The sequence below is a fragment of the Sinocyclocheilus rhinocerous genome, unplaced genomic scaffold (genome assembly GCF_001515625.1).
Source record: "Sinocyclocheilus rhinocerous isolate Xijiao unplaced genomic scaffold, SAMN03320098_v1.1 scaffold1201, whole genome shotgun sequence".
Taxonomy (NCBI): domain Eukaryota; kingdom Metazoa; phylum Chordata; class Actinopteri; order Cypriniformes; family Cyprinidae; genus Sinocyclocheilus; species Sinocyclocheilus rhinocerous.
The window spans coordinates 215,039-234,363 of NW_015654059.1; the positions used below are offsets into that span (position 1 = coordinate 215,039).

The 19,325-nt window shown below is 35.8% G+C and overlaps 2 protein-coding genes, 1 long non-coding RNA gene and 1 pseudogene across 3 annotated transcripts in view; 2 read left to right on the forward strand and 2 right to left on the reverse strand.

Moving 5' to 3' along the window:
- Positions 1–344, reverse strand: part of LOC107716618 (EF-hand calcium-binding domain-containing protein 6-like) — a 5,391-nt pseudogene extending 5,047 nt beyond the window's left edge.
- Positions 345–704: 360 nt separating this feature from the next.
- Positions 705–5,098, forward strand: samm50 (SAMM50 sorting and assembly machinery component). The gene is made up of 15 exons (XM_016523140.1): positions 705–852; positions 1,258–1,368; positions 1,486–1,587; positions 1,701–1,788; positions 1,876–1,982; positions 2,077–2,207; positions 2,323–2,410; positions 2,672–2,800; positions 2,881–2,952; positions 3,036–3,122; positions 3,437–3,507; positions 4,127–4,194; positions 4,275–4,421; positions 4,504–4,645; positions 4,761–5,098. The coding sequence occupies exons 1-15, from the start codon at positions 832–834 to the stop codon at positions 4,804–4,806; spliced, it is 1,410 nt and encodes a 469-aa protein (XP_016378626.1). The 5' UTR covers positions 705–831; the 3' UTR covers positions 4,807–5,098.
- Positions 3,619–3,984, forward strand: LOC107716647 (uncharacterized). The gene is made up of 3 exons (XR_001637236.1): positions 3,619–3,641; positions 3,722–3,793; positions 3,877–3,984. It is a non-coding gene; the product is annotated as an uncharacterized LOC107716647 (long non-coding RNA).
- Positions 5,006–19,325, reverse strand: part of LOC107716619 (voltage-dependent calcium channel subunit alpha-2/delta-4-like) — a 25,574-nt gene continuing 11,254 nt past the window's right edge. The window contains exons 16-39 of the mRNA XM_016523115.1: positions 18,761–18,835; positions 18,545–18,631; positions 18,372–18,443; positions 17,940–18,001; positions 17,719–17,786; positions 16,731–16,776; positions 16,495–16,592; positions 16,149–16,242; positions 15,933–16,025; positions 15,540–15,670; positions 15,377–15,445; positions 11,235–11,296; positions 10,422–10,436; positions 10,136–10,180; positions 9,919–9,981; positions 7,031–7,101; positions 6,801–6,876; positions 6,642–6,694; positions 6,477–6,532; positions 6,194–6,214; positions 5,686–5,803; positions 5,480–5,595; positions 5,306–5,388; positions 5,006–5,014 (exon numbers count right to left, since the gene is read on the reverse strand). Coding sequence (XP_016378601.1) covers positions 5,006–5,014; positions 5,306–5,388; positions 5,480–5,595; positions 5,686–5,803; positions 6,194–6,214; positions 6,477–6,532; positions 6,642–6,694; positions 6,801–6,876; positions 7,031–7,101; positions 9,919–9,981; positions 10,136–10,180; positions 10,422–10,436; positions 11,235–11,296; positions 15,377–15,445; positions 15,540–15,670; positions 15,933–16,025; positions 16,149–16,242; positions 16,495–16,592; positions 16,731–16,776; positions 17,719–17,786; positions 17,940–18,001; positions 18,372–18,443; positions 18,545–18,631; positions 18,761–18,835 — 1,683 coding nt within the window. The remainder of the gene's footprint in view (positions 5,015–5,305; positions 5,389–5,479; positions 5,596–5,685; positions 5,804–6,193; positions 6,215–6,476; positions 6,533–6,641; positions 6,695–6,800; positions 6,877–7,030; positions 7,102–9,918; positions 9,982–10,135; positions 10,181–10,421; positions 10,437–11,234; positions 11,297–15,376; positions 15,446–15,539; positions 15,671–15,932; positions 16,026–16,148; positions 16,243–16,494; positions 16,593–16,730; positions 16,777–17,718; positions 17,787–17,939; positions 18,002–18,371; positions 18,444–18,544; positions 18,632–18,760; positions 18,836–19,325) is intronic.

A 19,325-nucleotide genomic window follows, 5' to 3' on the forward strand; every position in this document is an offset into this window, starting at 1 on the left:
GGGCGGGCTAGAGTGAGCGGAGGCCGGCGGCTGAAGTGAGCGGCGGCCAGCGGATTCCACAAAGGAGCATCCGGCGGGCTTGCGGCAACCACATGTGACGACCCCCAAACAAAGTTTCGCTTTCACAACGAACACACACAGCGTATTCACGACATGGCGGCAGCAACAATACCACAGCGAGAATAAAAGTTACTCCTTTGACCCCTTTTATTAAGATTTTAACGTTAGCGTCATAAGATAACCTATTTCCTTGGCATTTCAACCTGGCAATTTTTCATTCAGAAATTCTATTAGTAAAGTGCCTTAATACTAACCCAACTCTCCACAGCGGACCGCGGACGCATTCGTGTGTTAAATTCGTATTTACACTGTCTCGTATTTACACTGTCGTTGTTCAAATTAAAAATTTGACCACAACACCAGCCAGTCGAGGACGCTTAGCTGTTCCCATGGATATGGGCTGGCTGTCAATCAGGTGTTGGCTCCGCCTACTGGAATGCTTAACCAACCAGTAATCAGGTTGTGAAAAAGCTAATAAACTCACAAAATATTTTTGAAAAACTACATTACCGAAGGATAAAGAATGCAGATTCCCGTGGAACGTCAAAACTGCAATTTGTCCCCATATCTTTTAAGGAAAATAGTGACGAACATGACGTAGTTGTTCTGTCCTCCTCCGCCAATCATCATTGGCGAGGGGCGTGGTTACCAAGTGTCATGGCGGCCACCGGGACATTTTGTGGCAGAGATAGACCGCGGATTGTGCTGTTTTAAACTGAACTGTGTTTATTATCATATTGCGGATATTTGAATGTAAAAAGTCTTTTAAACATGGGGACCGTGCATGCCAGGGTAAGCGCGTTTTTCCAGAGTTGTCGGAGAAGCTAAAGCAATGACCTCTGAACAGAGTCTTTGAATGACAGGCCGAGTTCAGGATGACGTTTAGTACTACACATTAATCCAGATTAACTGTCAGTAAGATAATAAATCAACTCTGCACATATAAACGCTCACTCTCACTTTAACACAGACACATGTCGCATTGGACATTAACAAACTATAGCTGTCATACAATACTTATCTCATTGCTTTTGTATATGCACGCTTCTATATAGTATCTGTTGTTTTACTTATTGTCTGTGATGATCATTTATACTAGACATCAGGTTCTTTGAGTATTTGAGTATCCTTAACATAATAACACAATAGATCTAAAAACACTATAACTCATTCTCTTGTACATTTCTGTTGACCCAGAGTCTGGACCCCCTTCCTATGCAAGGACCTGAACTGGGGGTTCAAGCAGATGACATGGACCTGGGAGAACCAGAGCAGGAAGAGAAACAGGAAGTTCTTGAAAATAAAGATGTGAGATGGGTGTTATGTGATTGATCTATCCACTTCTTGTACATGCATAAATGTGGTTTTGTATCAGGCGTATTGTTTTTTTTGTTTGTTTTTTTCATATGTATTTTAATTGTTTAGGTTGTAGTACAGCATGTGCACATCGATGGTCTTGGAAGAACAAAGGAAGACATTTTAACATATGAGGTTGCAGATGTTTTCCGTGCCAAAAACTTGATTGATGTGAGTATCACTTTATATAGATGCTGCTAATAGATAAATTACGCTATTAAATTATATTGCATACTTTCATTTTTACTTAATTTATTTATAACTCCTTAATAATTATGTTACAGGTAATGAAGAAGTCCCATGAGGCTAGACAGAAACTTTTGCGTCTGGGTATATTCAGACATGTGGAAGTTGTCATTGACACCACTGAAGGTATGACTGCTGAATTATGCAAACAACCAATCGTAAATAACCAATAATCTAAGTGATGCATCGAAGTCTGAAATCCTCTCAAAACAGGTGCTGACGCGCTGCCAAATGGACTAGATGTGACATTCGAGGTGAAGGAGCTGAGAAGAATGACAGGAAGTTACAATACCATGGTTGGGAACAACGAGGGAAGCATGGTGAGCTACTGACTCCCTGCATCGTCACTGTTGGCTGTGTGTCTACAAGAAACCAAAATGATTTACAAAATTGTTGTTCTGGTTCTTATTTCAGGTGCTGGGTCTGAAATTGCCCAATGTTTTTGGCCGTGCAGAGAAGCTGACCTTCCAGTTCTCTTATGGGACTAAGGAAACCTCATATGGCCTGTCATTCTTCAAGCCCCAGCCTGGACACTTTGAGCGCAAGTATGTTTCTTGGCCTGTTAATGCAGATTTCTATTTAAAAATGACATTTTGATTAGTTAGAAATGTACTTAATTTTGGGAATCGGTTTGCTGTTGACACTTACTCATTCTTTCAGCTTCTCCATTAACTTGTATAAAGTCACAGGGCAGTTCCCATGGAGCTCACTCAGAGAAACGGATCGAGGGGTCTCCACAGAGTTCAGTGTAAGGGATTTATTTATTTATTTATTTTTACAATTTCATTTTAATTTAATTGAATCATTTAATTTAATTAAAAAAAAGTTTTTATTTTATTTTTTTATTAAATTTCTTTTATTATCTCTTTATCAAACCAAATATTATTTTATGTCATAAATAAGGTTTTAGTAGATAAAGTCAAAAGCTTTAGTATATGTGTAAGATACTATCTAATTTAAATGAGATTTATCTAATTTGTTTGTCCATTGTTTTGTCTGTAATCACCAGTTCCCCATCTGGAGGACCAATCACACTTTGAAGTGGGAGGGTGTGTGGAGAGAGCTGGGTTGTTTGGCCCGTACGGCCTCCTTCTCTGTCAGGGAGGAGAGTGGCCATTCCCTGAAGTCCTCACTTTCCGTATGTTTCTTCTCTGAAACTTGTTATTACACTCATTGATATCTTTTAGGTTTTAAATATGTATGATGTTTTCCTCACAGCACACAATGGTCATCGACACACGCAATTCTACCATTCTTCCAAGAAAAGGTGCCTTACTGAAGATCAACCAGGTTTGTTTGAATCAGTTGTTGTCCTTGTAAGAAATAGTTTATCCAATACTGTCGTTATTAACTTAATTTTTATGGTCTGTTAGGAACTGGCAGGTTACACTGGAGGAGATGTCAGTTTCCTGAAGGAAGACTTTGAAATTCAGCTCAACAAGACTCTGTTCTGGGACTCGGTGAGATGCTGTGGAGGAAACTATTGCTTATGTTTGTTTATTGCAGTGTTATTTTAGTATCATTAATATACTATTATAGTATTTATTCACATTTATTCTAATATATATATATATTTTTTTTTTTATAAAAAATTAAATAATTAAAAATAAAGAAATACACAAATAAGTTCAAATAAAAATTTGTTCACACTTTCTGCACTGAAAATAAGTTTACCTTTTTTTTAGTATTTAATTAAATTTTGATTATTTTATTTCAACAAATGTTCTTTAATAGTCTTAGAGGGTTCCATTTGCTTATTTTCCTCTTTTTGTAGGTGCTCTCTACCTCTCTGTGGGGCGGTATGTTGCTGCCTCTTGGAGACAAACCCTCCTCTATCGCTGACAGGTTAGTGAATTCCCTGTCATTGGTAAGAATAACCCACAAACACTCAAAATAATGTTGTTTTTGTATTTAAACGTGTGTTTAGTTTCTATTTGGGTGGTCTGACCAGTGTGAATTCCCTGAAGTCCTCACTTTCCGTATGTTTCTTCTCTGAAACTTGTTATTACACTCATTGATATCTTTTAGGTTTTAAATATGTATGATGTTTTCCTCACAGCACACAATGGTCATCGACACACGCAATTCTACCATTCTTCCAAGAAAAGGTGCCTTACTGAAGATCAACCAGGTTTGTTTGAATCAGTTGTTGTCCTTGTAAGAAATAGTTTATCCAATACTGTCGTTATTAACTTAATTTTTATGGTCTGTTAGGAACTGGCAGGTTACACTGGAGGAGATGTCAGTTTCCTGAAGGAAGACTTTGAAATTCAGCTCAACAAGACTCTGTTCTGGGACTCGGTGAGATGCTGTGGAGGAAACTATTGCTTATGTTTGTTTATTGCAGTGTTATTTTAGTATCATTAATATACTATTATAGTATTTATTCACATTTATTCTAATATATATATATATTTTTTTTTTTAAATATATTTTTATATTTTGTATTTAAACGTGTGTTTAGATTCTATTTGGGTGGTCCGACCAGTGTGAGGGGCTACAGCATGTACAGTATCGGCCCTCAGAGTGAAGGTAACTGATTCTGACTCTGACAGTGAAGCTCAGTATCTCAATATTCACAACTAAGGTTTGTTGTCTCACTTTGATGACAGGCGATTACCTCGGTGGGGAGGCGTTTTGGGCTGGAGGGCTTCATCTGTACACCCCTCTCCCATTCAGGCCAGGTAGAGGCGGCTTCGGAGAACTTTTCAGGACACATTTCTTCCTCAATGCCGGAAACCTGTGTAACCTCAACTATGGTACGATAAAGAAGGCTGCAAAGGTCATATTTTTCTCCTTCTTTTACTTATAATTGTTGCTATAATTGAAATCATCCACTAGGGGAAGGACCCAGGGCACACCTGAGCAAGCTGGCCGAATGTATCCGCTGGTCTTATGGAGCGGGTATTGTGTTGCGTCTAGGGAACATCGCTCGGCTGGAGCTCAACTACTGCATTCCCATGGGCGTCCAGAGCGGAGACAGGTAGACAATCATAGATACTCACATAATCAATCACAACCACATATTACACTTTTAATGTACTAGCGTTATCCTACTATTATGAATTTGTAATATACTGATGCGTTTTGTCTCTCAGGATATGTGATGGAGTGCAGTTTGGGGCTGGAATCCGGTTCCTGTGATACCACAATTCCCGTTTTGGAACAAAGAAGCATTTCTGTCACTTTGTACTTGTGCTAAGGATATTCATACGATTCCATTTCCAGCCGCAAAGTAATGCAGTGAATGTTGGCTAATTTTTCAGTGTTGGCGAACATGCTAAAAAAGGGAAAAGGTCTAAAACCAAAAAGATTGGTTTGGAATCAGCTGGCCATTTTAAAGTTATTGGCACTTTAGAGGAGAATATATCGGACATCAGTGCTCTTATTGTCATATTTATTTGTTAGAACAATCAGTGTTCAATAAATAATGTTTCTGGCCTTTATTGTGGTTTCTTTGTGTTTTTTCAAGTGCTATATATATATATATATATATATATATACATACTACATATGCTTGATTCTATGTTGTTACCTGGATAACAGCTGTTATTTTCTAACTATTATCTAACTATTATTTTCTCTTGTGGACTATATGTAAACATCTTTTATGTTCATGCACTGTATGAATGTGGTGGCTTACATGAGGATGGTATGCGTGACATGACTCTGGTCGTCTGCGAATCTTCTGAGATTTCATCCTGTTGCACTTAACCGTGGCATTATGTTCAAAGGAGTTAAGAAGACCTCAGTTTCCCACAAAGTTGAACTAAAACCACATTTCAAAGACAAGAAACTCATCATCATGGAAGGATATATTTGACCTCTCTGGGCGCGAGTGTAATGGGAGCGTACTGTCGGGAGCAGTCGCAGTCGGCCTGGACCACCAGCATGACCAGGTTACTGTTAGGAACCTGCTGTAGGACAAACATCCTGAAATATGACAGAGAAAGAGAGAGACATTGACAAATTGTTACTGGCACAAATCCACTCATCTGAAGACAGTCTGACTGATGGACGTACTTCTGACAACGGCCACATTTGATGATGCTGTTGGTCTCTCTGATGGACGTGTCATACATGAAGCCAGGATATTCTGTGTTACAAGGCTGCATTAGTTCCACTTTCTTCTGTCTGTGAGCTGGAGAAAACAAGATTTTCATTATAACCGATGGATAAGGGCTTCAAAAAGTCTGTCTGTAGACCACAGGTTTTTTAAGTAAAGCAGTTAGCAATACAGTGTATTAGCACAACTGTTTAATAATCTCTGATGAATAATGAGCACTATGTATTGGATGTAACTATTTGAAGTGCTTACTTTCCCATTCTCACAATAAATCAGGATCTCCTAAACTTTCAGACTAGACTAATATTTTGTCTAGAAAACCTATTTCCATGCTAAAGGCACTACAGATGACTAAGGCATTTCATTCGCTACAAATGACCATGTCAGGCTCTAGTTGGATCCTGGCTAAAGAAAGGCACAAACTAGATGAAGGACATGTGCTCAAGGACGCATGTGGATACTCACTCGCATGAAACCCAGCTTTAGCTGAACAACGTCAATGAGAAACAATTACAGCAAAATGATGAACAACAATGGAAATGGAGAATGAAGAAAGAAAATGAAGCGAGGCAGACACTACATATGATGACACATTAAATGATACAAAAATATTATGGCGATTAAATTTATATGCTTGGTCACATCATGACATGCTGCAAGGCCTCTTTTTATTATATTGTGATCACTGTAGTTTTGTTGAGTCCAGTCTCAACGGTTTTACTGTTACTTCCATAACTTCTTAACTTACCATCCACTACATAGTCATTATGCCAAAGTCCGCAGATGTTGAACTCCAACAGAAACCTGTAAGTTTCGAAGTGAGGATACATTTTTACTGGCAAATCAAATTACATTTTAAATGAATAAAATAGTTCATGTTCCCCCTGGTTTCACAACCTCAAACAGCACTTACATCACAAAATGTGAGAAGAACCACTTTACTAATGCCAGCACACCATAGAAAGGCTGTGAGGTGAACAGAGGTGGATTGTCAACAGTGTCAGCACAATATAGACTGCATTATGCATTAAAAAGATACGTTTCTCTCTAATAGATGCTAAGGTGTTCGTACGCTGAGCAGTGGTCGAGCTCCACTAGCGTGATGATGGGCATTCTTACACATGGCCTGGTAGTCATACAGAGTCACCCTGCAGAACAATATACAGTAGCATTACTTCATGTTCAAATTTTCAAAGTACCACTAAACTTTAAAGGAATAATTCACCAAAGAATAACATTTATTCTATTCTATTCTATTAATTTATTAAATAAATAAATAAAAACAGTATGGAGTCCAGTTACCTTTTAAACAAGCCAGATTTTAGTAATTGGGCCATGACTGATCCATCTATTTCCCCGAAGAATTTACCAACCTGTGTGAAAGGACACAGAGACTAAAGCATACATACAGCAGACTGAAGGATTATTCAGGTTTAGATATACAGTATGACAATATGAAATAATTTCTGAATCCCATGATGAATAAACACACACACACCTACACGCTCATAGACAGACAGATGTGCAGTGATCCAGTTGTGCAAACAGATGCCTGATTCTGCCCTGTCTGCCCCACGGCAATCTGGGATTAGACTCCATAAGCATTCATCTCCTGGCTACTGCTCACATAGCTACAATGCATGTGTTGCAACAAACAGCTGCGGTTATGGTATGAAACCATTGTCAGCATATGGATATATGCAACCAAATACAATAATACACAATTAATCTAATACATAAGTCAACAATAATGATGACATTTATCATAATGATTTAAATAAAACATACTGTTGACTAAAATATCATGATTTATAATTAACAATGCACTAAACAATGTTTTTGAAGGAGAAAAATCTATATGGTTTTTGAATAGTTAACAAAAAAAATTGAAACTTTCTGAAAATGTACTCACCCTCAGGCCACTGAAGAATTATAGGAGTTTGTTTCTTCTTCAGAAAAGATCTGGAGAAATTTAGCATTACATCACTTGCTCAACCAATGGATCATCTGCAGTGAATGGGTGCCATCAGAATGAGAGTCTAAACAGCTGATAAAAACATTACAATAATCCACAAGTAATCCAAGTAATAAAAATCCCCAGTACATCAATTAAATGTCTTGCGAAGTGATAATCTTCATGATTGTAAGAAAGAAATACATCATTAAAGGGGTCATATGACGTTGCTAAAAAAGAACATTATTTTGTGTATTTGGTGTAATGAAATGTGTGGTTGAGCGAGCGGCGCTGAGCGTATTGAGCGAGCGGAGCGGAATCTTCAGAAAGGCGCTCTGCGCTCTTAAGGAAATATTACCACTCCGCTCCGCTCACATGCTCTGCTCTAAACAGCTGCGGTTATGGTATGAGACCATTGTCATCATAAAGAGATGGATATGCAACAAAATACACAGCATTTACATTTTCATACACGATGAAGATAATAATCACAACAATTTAAATAAAACAATGTTAACTAAAATATCATAATTTGTATTAACAATGCACTAAACATTGTTTTTGAAGAAGAAAAATCTATATGATTTTGTTTCAAATAATTCTACCATAGTCAAAAAGCTAAAGCTCAACAGTGAATTACAGGAATAGTTCACCCAAAAATAACATTTGCTGGAAATTCACTCACCTTCAGTCCATCCAAGATGTCCCTGAGTTTGTTTCTTCATGCATGGGAACAGATTTGGAGAAATTTAGCATTACATCACTTGTTTACCAATTGATCCTCTGCAGTGAATGGGTGCCGTCAGAATTAGAGTCCAAACAGCTGATAAAAACATCACAATAATCCACAAAACTCCAGTCCATCAACTGACATCTTGTGAAGCGAAAAGCTGCATATTTGTAATAACCCAATCCATCATTAAAACATTTTAACACCAAAATGTTGCTTCTGGCTGAAATACAAAATAAAGTCCATAATCCATAATAACGCTTCCCCCAGTGAAAAAGTCCATCTCCTGTTGTCTCTCACATCAAAATCCACCAACATATTTGTTTATGTTTTCACTTTTAAATGGTGCTTGATCTGTGCATATTTTTCTCCTGATTCAGACAAGATAACTTTTTCACTGGAGAAACTAATATTATGGATAGAGTTCTCACATTTCAGTTGGAAACAATGGTTTGAAGTTAAAAACCTGATGGATTTACAAACACAAATGATTACAAACATAGCTTTTCACTTCATAAGGTGTTAACTGATGGACTGGAGTTGAGTGGATTGCTTGTGGATTATTGTGATGTTTTTATCAGCTGTTTGGGCTCTCATTCTGACAGCACCCATTCACTGCAGAGGATCCACTGGTGAGCAAGTGATGCAATGCTATATTTCTCCAAATCTGTTCCTATGAAGAAACAAACTCCTTTACATACTGGATGGCCTGAGGGTGAGTAAATTTTCAGCAAATTTTTATTTTTAGGCAAACTATTCCTTTAGCTCAGACACATCATATGAGACTAATCAAATCCACATAACCTAAACATAATGTTACAACTTGCTTCTGGGAAAATGATGCAAATTGACAAGAAAACTTGAACTAAGTTTTGCGGAATGTGTAAAGTTATGTTCACATTAGCAACATTTTTATAGTCCACTGTGTATTGTCAATAGTGTATCAATGTACAGTACTGCACAGAAGCACAGAATTCACTTTTAAATCAAGCAGCTTTCTGTTGGTTAACGGGGCGAATATTGTCAATTTAAAGGATATTTTTGTCACACAAAATCCAACCGCTAAAAAATAATGATTGTATGCAAGCATCATATTCATTTGCATAAAGTGCGGCATTCTCTATTACGACGCTCCTATTTTCTGTATGCACTCTACTATCCTATAAAAGCCCAAACGCTAAAATTAAAAAAGATGTGCTGACCTTTCCAAGCTAATCCAATTTTACCAAGTCCATTCTCTCAATCACTGTCTTATTTGAGACTCTATCTATTTGCTCCAAGGACAAACTTGTGGTACATTATCGAGTCCTCACGGGAGAGTGTCCGCCTATCTCGTCACCTGCCCTTCACATCAAACCTCCTGGGCAAGGAAACATGCAGCTAAAACCGTCACCTAACACAGGTCACCATCTTTCATTTTATGCTTCTCTTCTGTGACAAAATGCTGTTGGGGCATGTTGTCACAAAAGGTCAATGTGTGTTCAACGAAGTGTACGAAGTACTCACATCTCCTTTTTCCTTTGAGACCATTATGAAGCCATTATTGTCAACAAGATAACAGTTCACATCCTGTGAAAAACAGTTGGATTAGAATTGATCTCCCTTGTTGAACTGGATCAAAATTCATTATAGTGAATCGGTTTGTGTAAATGAACTGATTCAGAACAACGATTCACAGATTACATAAAGATAACACAAAGAAGAGTCAATTAGCTTTACTCACGATGCTCTCACAGCTGAGAGGACATATACCGTCCACATCATTGCACTGCAAAGAGTAAGAAGACAACCGCAAAGGCTTTAGCAAATGGACAAGAACATTTTATCAAATGCATTATATTTAGTAAACACTACAGTGGTGAAATTACTAAATTAAATGTATAGAGATTACATTACGGCACTTTCTATGAATGGGATCTAAAAAGAGTCTTTTGCAACTCTGTTTCCAGAATTTGGTGCATGTTTAAATTTGTGGGGGTTTTATTTAGAAATAAAAATGCATTACTTACATCTGTGTTGTTTGGCTGACAGGAGGAAATACAGGAAGAAAAGGAGGAAAAGGAAAAGGTTACATGTTTTAGATAGTTGTTTGTGTGTGTTGCACTAGATTGCAAAAACAACAAGAAAAGAGCCCTTGTGTGAAACAGGGGTGGTGATTGAAAGGTCCTAGGTTTAAACCCCAGAAGGGACCATAAGTCATGTGGCAAATTGCATTGAATAAAAAGTGTTTGGTAAGTAGCAAGCATCTTGATAAATTGCTTGGAGGCCTGCAGACGTGAGCATGTACGTGTATACGCTTAGAAATCTCCAGTGACAAATACTATTTGCTCATTCGTCAGTGTGAGGCGGACAGGAACAGATACACACCATTAATCGAAGACCTTCAGGACCGCAGCACTTAATATTACTAGATTGTTGTCATTCGCAGTCTGCCTCTACACTACACACACTCAAGAAAAGTCTGTAAAAATACGGCTCAGTGTGCTGTGTTAATATGAAGGAATTTTCCGTATAGATTTTTTTACAGGTGTTTGCGTATTTTGAACGCAATAGCATTGTGAATTGGTTTTGGGTTGAAGATAATGTCCGTAATTTAACAGAAAATGTACACATTTTCTTGCAGGACATTATCTGTTTTTCTACACATTTTTTTGTCTTACGGTGACAGATTCACACCTGTATTCATTTATAATATTAATATTTTAATATGTATAATTTCGTATTTGTTCATTAATTATATATATAAAATATTTAACATATGTACAAGAAATAATATTAATAATACAAATATCTAATATGAATATTTTTGAGGTCAAACTCACTTGTTTGGCAATAGACATGAACACTCTCTCCAGCAGGTCCAGGGATGCCTGCATTCCAATAGCTGCACATGGAAGAAAAAAATTAATAAAATCAGAAAACGTTTCAGATCATTTTATAGAGGTTGCATTCACATTTCTAGTCAATTAAATAGTTTTGTGCTGAGGGTTACAAATATATATATATATATATATATATATATTGGATAAAAAACTTTTTACAATATTTGTAAAAAAAAAAATAATAATTTATATTAATTGCCAGGATCTTTAAAATACTTTTATCGACAATTTCCAGTCAATTCAATATTTTAGAGCAGATCATAACAAGACAAATTAATATTTTGATAACAACTTCCATAAATATTTTATGATTTTATGAATCTATTATTTTTCAGTTGTTTGTGATTACTGGATCATTTTAAAATATAATTTTACTGCATTCATATTTCGAGTCAATTCAATATTTTAGATCTGATCATAACAAGACAAATAAATATTTTGTTAACAATTTACATAATTTATTAAAAATAATAATAATAATTATCATTATAAAGTTCCAAGATTTTTCAAGCTCTGGAAATCTTCATTTTAAAATTCCCTGATATTTCCAGGTTTTCCATGAGCAAAAGAACCCTGTATTAATGTTTTGCTTGACGACATCTGTTGACGCTGTATATCACACGATTAATCCTCATATGTTCAAAATCATAAGCTACAGCAAAGAGTCATGAAAAAACTGAAGAAGCTACCATTTTCTAAGCTGTATCAGCTGATGTTTTATCTCCTCTACCCCCTCCTCAGTCCATCCATCTCTCTCTCTCTGGCCGTGCAGGCAGGCACAGACTGTTCTAATGTTAGTCCCGCTTACTGATGTGACCCACGCTCATACACACTCTGGACTTTTCAAGCTGTGAACAACTGCCAGATCCTCTTGTTTCTTTCATTTTCTGTTGTTTCGCTCAATCTGTCTTGAGAGCTTGAGAGGAGTAATCATGAGGAACCATAGATGAGGACTATGGAAGGTATGTTTCAGGTCTGATTTGCTTTTAGTGCAATCATATCTCACTGATTAGGTTAAATAAGCAATGGTCGTTGTTTGTGCTCATTCAATATTTAGGACTTCGTTAGACAGAATAATTGCTTTCTTTACAACAGTTTTTAGTATAAGATAAGTTCATACCATTTAATTCTTAAATCTATGCTTTTGATAAATTTTCTTTAGGTTTTTATTTCTATTCTAGATCTATAGAACAAACCCGTTTAACCAGATATAAAAATATCTGGTTTTTTTTTGTTTTTTTACAGATTTAATTCAATTTTATGTATTACGAGAAATGCACATTCCAGCATGCAAAATTTGATCCTCTTTTCACTGATAAAGCGGATGTTGTTCTCAGCTCTGATTTATTATCTAATGGTGTGGACAGTTTAATCCTTGAGAGTTTAATGCAACAAATGTGACAGGAAAAAAGGAGAAAGAGCATTGTTCTCTGACCTCGGCAGCCTAACAGAACTGGCTCTAAGAGACAACAGGCTTAAGGAACTGAATCCAGATCAGTTTAAAGGCCTGACTGAGCTTAGGCGTCTAGATCTTTCCTTGAACAGTCTCAGCTCCATGCCCACACAGCTATTGGATGGGCTCCAGAACCTAGTGTGGCTCTCGCTTACGGGTAACAGGCTGAGAACTCTGCAGCAGACTTCACTTGAGCCAGCAAATGCTCTACAGCACCTTCTGCTCGAGGGAAACCCATGGAATTGCAACTGCAATTTAATTCCACTCAAGCATTGGCTGGAATGGATTATATATACAGGTGAGAGAAGTTATTTATCACTGCTGGGAATTAGTGATGTACAATATATCAACATCATATGCCGATTTAGAGAGATTTCAGAGATTTAAAGTCACAATGTAACGGAAGTAGTGACAGATCTTTTCCTCATTGTGATGTAAATCTGAGTGAAATTAATTATTTAAAAAATGTATGGTGGGATGTGGTTCTATGCATCGGTTATTGATTGAAAGGAGGCGGACATGAATGCGAGTTGCAGTTGATTGTAATAAAGGGACAGAGTTTAACGGACTAAATGATTGGAGAAATGCGCCATACATCACAAGACAGAAGTGTGTTGTTGGCGAATCTTGCAAGCTCATTTAGTCTATTTATACATTTAGATTACCTTTGCCATCATTTACCGCTCACAAAAACACCAATAATTCAATAACACTGTTAACTGCAATCTTTAGCAAATCTCAGAATGAATACCCATTTTTCATAGTGTAAATTATAATGCTGTGATGTGATAATTATAATGTTGTGATGTCTAAATTCACTTGTAGTTTTTTAAGCTGCTCCAACCATCAATGTTCATTGACTAAGATAAAATACATCCTAAATTAATAATATATAATATAATATGTAAATATATATATATATATATATATATATATATATGTATGTGTGTATGTGTATGTGTGTTTGTGTATATATAAATGAATCATAAAATAATAAATTATGAATGAATATTATAGAAATTCATATTTTTTATTTTTTGTTTTTTTAGACCAAATATTATCACATTTTTTATTGACTAATCTGTTAATGGCCAAAACACGAAATTACTTATAGGCTTATTGGTATTTGTCAGAATTTTCATATATTTAATAAAATCTATCAATTTAAAAATACTCGACATACATATTTAACATATACCAATACATTTAACGTTTTTCATTTTTTATTTATATTTTAAATTAATTCTCAATTTCCATAAAAGTTTTGTCTTTCTCTTTTATCATTCCATAGGTGGCAATGTAGATTCTGCCAACTGCTCCTTTCCTGCTAATTTGCATGGTAAGGATCTTCGCAGTATCCCTATGGAGATGTTTAGACATTGTTACCCCCTCTATCTCGAGACCAGGAGCCCATCAGCTGCTGAGGGCCACCAGGTACCAGCCGGGTCGGCTGGAGACTGCATGCGCCAGCGCTACCGGTCTGTGAGTGTGCGTCGAGCGACTGCCACGGTGGTGGTAGCTGGGGTGGTGTGTGGCGTGGTGTGTGTGATGATGGTGGTAACAGCCACCTACGGCTGCATCTACGCAATCCTGATGGCTCACGAACAGCAGCAGCTGACAGAGAGAAACAGCCAGCAGCAACAGCCGCTGATGGTGGCTAAGGAACCAGAGCAGGATGAAAAGGAGGATCTGATGCCAACTATCGGAAAAGGAGCAGAAGCCACAGAGTGTGTAGGATGGATGGCATTTCCTCCAGAAGTGTGTGTTTAAAGCACATGAGGAACCTACTGGAAGCTACAGTTTATCATTGATGTACATATATTTATAAATGTATGTTTGGGAGCGAGAGTTGGAGAGCAAATGACCCAATGTAGGTCAGGAGCAATTACAGCTCATGCAAACTGGTTCAAAAAGACTCAAAAATACAAATATAATAAACTACTAGCTGTTAAGTAGATTTAAGGAACATAAAAAGAAAATATTGAATATGATTTCATGTAAACTTCTATATTTTCCTATGAATTCTCCTAACAAACCAACTCTCTGTGTTTGATTTCTTATAGTTGCAATCAATCAGTTGTTAATTAGCATATTAAACAGTATACTTTTCTAAAATTGAGAAACAGAATAATATTTTAAATGTATATGTATGTTCAATATTTAAGTAACATATGTCTACATTAGGGATGCGCCAATATTCTGGTCGATATAAATAAGTTCATTATTATTTTCGTGTTATTAAAATTCTATATTATTTGGTCAAAATAAATGAAAAATAATACACTAACAACTAAAATCAATCATTTTAAACGCAACAAGACATTATATGGATATTCATTTTCATATGTGCAAAAGATTATATTTAACAGTGTTATTAAATATTAGCTTATTAAATCACAAAAGATTAACTGTGAGCATTAGATGATGACAAAGGTATTATAAATGTAAAAATAGGGGAAATGAGCATGAACAATTAAATATTTAATATCAGCCCAAAAAATTCTAATATGGTCTCGAAAATTTGGACACCACTCCATTTTGTATAATTAGTAATGTGCTGAATGATCACAAAATGGTATGTTGAATGTAAAATCAGATTTCAGCAGACAATGGAAGACAGATATCTTACCTCCAGCAACAGCTGTTCTCTTCCCTTCAGTAACCGTCACAGATGTTACCGCCACAAAAGTGTTCTTGCCTGTTGGACAGAGGTCAGAGCATACTGAAGCTGATAAAACACATGTAAACTGTAACACTGCAACAAATCCATTTAACAACGACTTTTTAAGCACCTTTGTTTATATCATCATGAGGGACATAGAAGAAGAATTGACCAGGTTTGTTCTCAGCTGCCAGGCGATACCAAATGGGAAAGTGGTCCACTGTGAAGAGGTTCTCTTTGTCCACAGGGGTCAAGAACTTCCTGTGAGGTCAAAGTATTAGGACACTTGGGGAAAGACCAAAATCTCTCAGTTTTCTCATATTTCAAATGAGAAATTAAATCTGACAATGGTATCAAATGTTTTTTCTTTATCTCAAAACACTCTAAAAATGTATTTTAGGTGGTCCAGTGACATTCATTATATATACACACAAATAAATTAATCATGCAAATGATAATAAATGATCATTAAAAAATATCATTTATATATATGTTGTTTGTTTTTTTTAAATAGCTCACTCACTTTCCAACACGTTTCTCACTTCCTGCATATCTGATCACACGCATGAGCCCAGAGCGGGTTCCCAGGAAAGCCGACTCCATGCCTTCATCTACGCTATAAAAGCAAAGAAAGAATGACTATAAACACTGACTCCTTTTTTCCCCCAAAATGTTCTTCAAAATAAAAAAGAGGCACACAAAAAAGCACAACATCCAGAGATTAAATAAAGCCTCTTACCCTGGGGCGGTTAGCATTAGCGCGGTCCAGTAGGCCTCCAGTGGAGCGGTTACCACTGCATCGAAAAGAACTTGCTGAAGAAGTATCTCGTCACCTGATGCAAAAATAAAACCTTTACTTTAAGAATAGCATATGGTTATTGTTATAACTGAGTGTCTGATAAAATGTGTTAAACAGAGTTGAAAGTACACTCTTATTGTTAGTTGAAAACATTCAGCAAATTAGCCACAGTATAATAAAAAAATAATTAAATCATGGGATGAGCATAACTTCCTGTTTAAAGTTTTTTTTTCATCTGCATAGAAAATACTACAGAAAATGTAAAATACAGTTGAGGAAAACGTACACTCCAAGTCCGGCTCTTTCCCAGTCAGGTATCGGACCACAGCCTGGAGCTGAGTGAGCTTACGGTGGTGTGGGTCAATATCTGTCTCACAATACATCCTGAGTGGGTAAACCAAAGACCATAGTTCAACTTAACAAGACGTAGAACTAAGTTTGAACGTTTTTAAGGAACCTGTTGTCCTGACGGTGTTCAGAAGAAAGATTTTCATATTCTCACCTCAAATCGACAGTACTTACCATTCATCTGCTATAGTGAGGTCTGGCTGCTGAAGGTCATGAAGACCTAAAGAAAGGAGAAAATAGCTCATTCTATAATAATAATATATTCTTTTCACTGTGTGTGTTGACAATTTCTTAATGGGTGTTCTTAACTTCAGGCACTTTTATTTCCCAGGGGTTGAGGTTTATTAAACCATTTTTCTTCTTGGTATATGAAGGAAACTTTTTTAAATCTCTGTAAAAGCATTCATTTTGGCTACTTTTCAAATGCCTATTATGTATCAATTTTATTGTTTTACCCTTGTCGCAGACCCAGGCTTTTGGTCTTAAACAGAAAAAAAATCCATCATAAAAATATGAATGACTGAATTTGTGATCTATGGTTATCTAAACAAAGAGTGAAAAATATCAATATTTCTAAATTTATAATAATAGAAAATGAAATCAATTTTATATACATTTTTAGATAAATTACAGCTGCTACTCATATATGGGGTCAGTAAGATTTTTTTGATGTTTTTAAAAGAGGTCTCTTACGCTCACCAAGGCTGCATTTGTTTGATCAAAAATGCAGCAAAATTGTGAAATATTATTACAACTTAAAAGATCTGTTTCCATTACTCCAGTCTTCAGTGTCACATGATCCTTCATAAATCATTCTAATATGCTGATTTGCTACTCCAAAAACATTATTATTATTATTATTATTATTATTATTAATGTTGAAAACAATTGTGCTGCATATTTTTGTGAAAACCTTGATACATTTTTTCAGGATGCTTTGTTGAATAGAAATTTCAAAAGAACAGTATTTATTTAAAATATAATTTTTGTGTAACATTATAAATGTTTTTACTGTCTCTTTTGAACAATTGAATATGTCCTTGGTGAATAAAAGTATTAATTTCCTTTTTTTTTTTAAATCATCTTGTAAACTTTTGAAGGGTACTGTATCATTTTCACCACCTGTTTATCACATGAGCTATTAATCATACGGTAAACTCACCCTCCTCCACGGAAACATTCCCAAAGAACACATACTGTCCATGACCTCTTGTAAGCACCATCCCAAAGCTGAAAGCACATCATAAATATGCATTAAAGACATCATATGAAGGTCGACTGAAGGTATTGAAGGGTAAAATACGTTACAATAAAATGTTTTTAATTAATTTCAACATGTAAGTATGAAGGGAATATTTTGAGAATGTGAGAAGCATATCAAACCTAAACGGAGTTTCATTGATGGTTGTGTAGAAATAATCATTTTTGAGGAACACAGGCCTTTTCTGGGGAATAAAATAAAAAATACAGTCACAAAGACAGATTTATTATAGGTTGTTGCCCAAAATATAACAATTACATAAAACTTAATTTGTTATCACTTTAGGTTACACGTGTTATTAAAAGGATGAATCTCACAAAACCTATCAAGAACATGTCCAGGTCACATTTTACTGAAGAAAAAAACATAATAATAAGTGTGATGTGGGCAATCAGGCAAAAATGAAACATTTTATTATTACTGCATGTAATGAGAATATGAGGGGAAATGTGCTTAAATGGACACATTCTTGTCAGGACTTGTTCAATTCACCCAAAAGGAGTAGTTCAAGTAATTTAACGTTATAACAAAAGATGGCTGATGCAAACACTCACCCCTTTGTCCACAGCTGCTCTCACATCTAAATTCAGAGTGCCAGTTTCTCCCTTCACCATGGCTGTTCTCAACTGCACAGACAGGGCAGGACATCATTATGATTTTTCTGAGCCGTAAAACAGTGCGGATGCTTACAGGAAGTAAGTGTATGTACTGTATGTGGACAACTCACACTGTCCTCAGTGTCCTCCCACTCAGCCTCTGACAGATCCACACTGTTGTAGTTGGGCTTGGGTTTCAACTTCTTCCCATCACTGTACTGTTACAAAAATTGAGAAAAAACAGCAAGAGGGATGACAAATCAATATCAGTCCATTATATTTCATATCTATCAAGAGGAGCAGATGCTTGAGTGATTGAGACAGTAAGAAAATTCAGATGGACTCACCAGTGGTCTTAAATCAGGATGTGCCAGGATGTATCCATTGTTTGTGATGAGGAAGGCATAACCATGTGCTCCAAGCTAAAAGATAAAACCATTAGCATTCATCATTTCATATTTTTGTTGATATTTTTACAGTATTTGTAGCTATGTTCATTAAAATGTCTTGAAATATTTTTGTATTGAAATATTTATGCACAGTCATATTTTTCTAGTATTATAAATAATTGACTAAGAAAGAAGCTAAAGTGATGTGTAATAATGTTTGATTATATATCAAATTCTATTTTAATATATTTAAATTGTGAAATATTTATAGTTCATGGTAGCATTTGTTGTACTGCCTTTCGTTTAAGCCGGTTTAATTTAAAAAATATATATTTGAGTATTTTTTAAAAATCATAATCAAGAATAATGAGAGTTACGAGAGTTTTGAGAGAATAAGGAGTTACAAAATTTGGAATGTAAATGTATTTATTTGTCATGAAAATAATGCAAACTTATAAAATATATTTATGATAAAATTCTAAAATATTTTATTGGCACACACACACACACACACACACACATA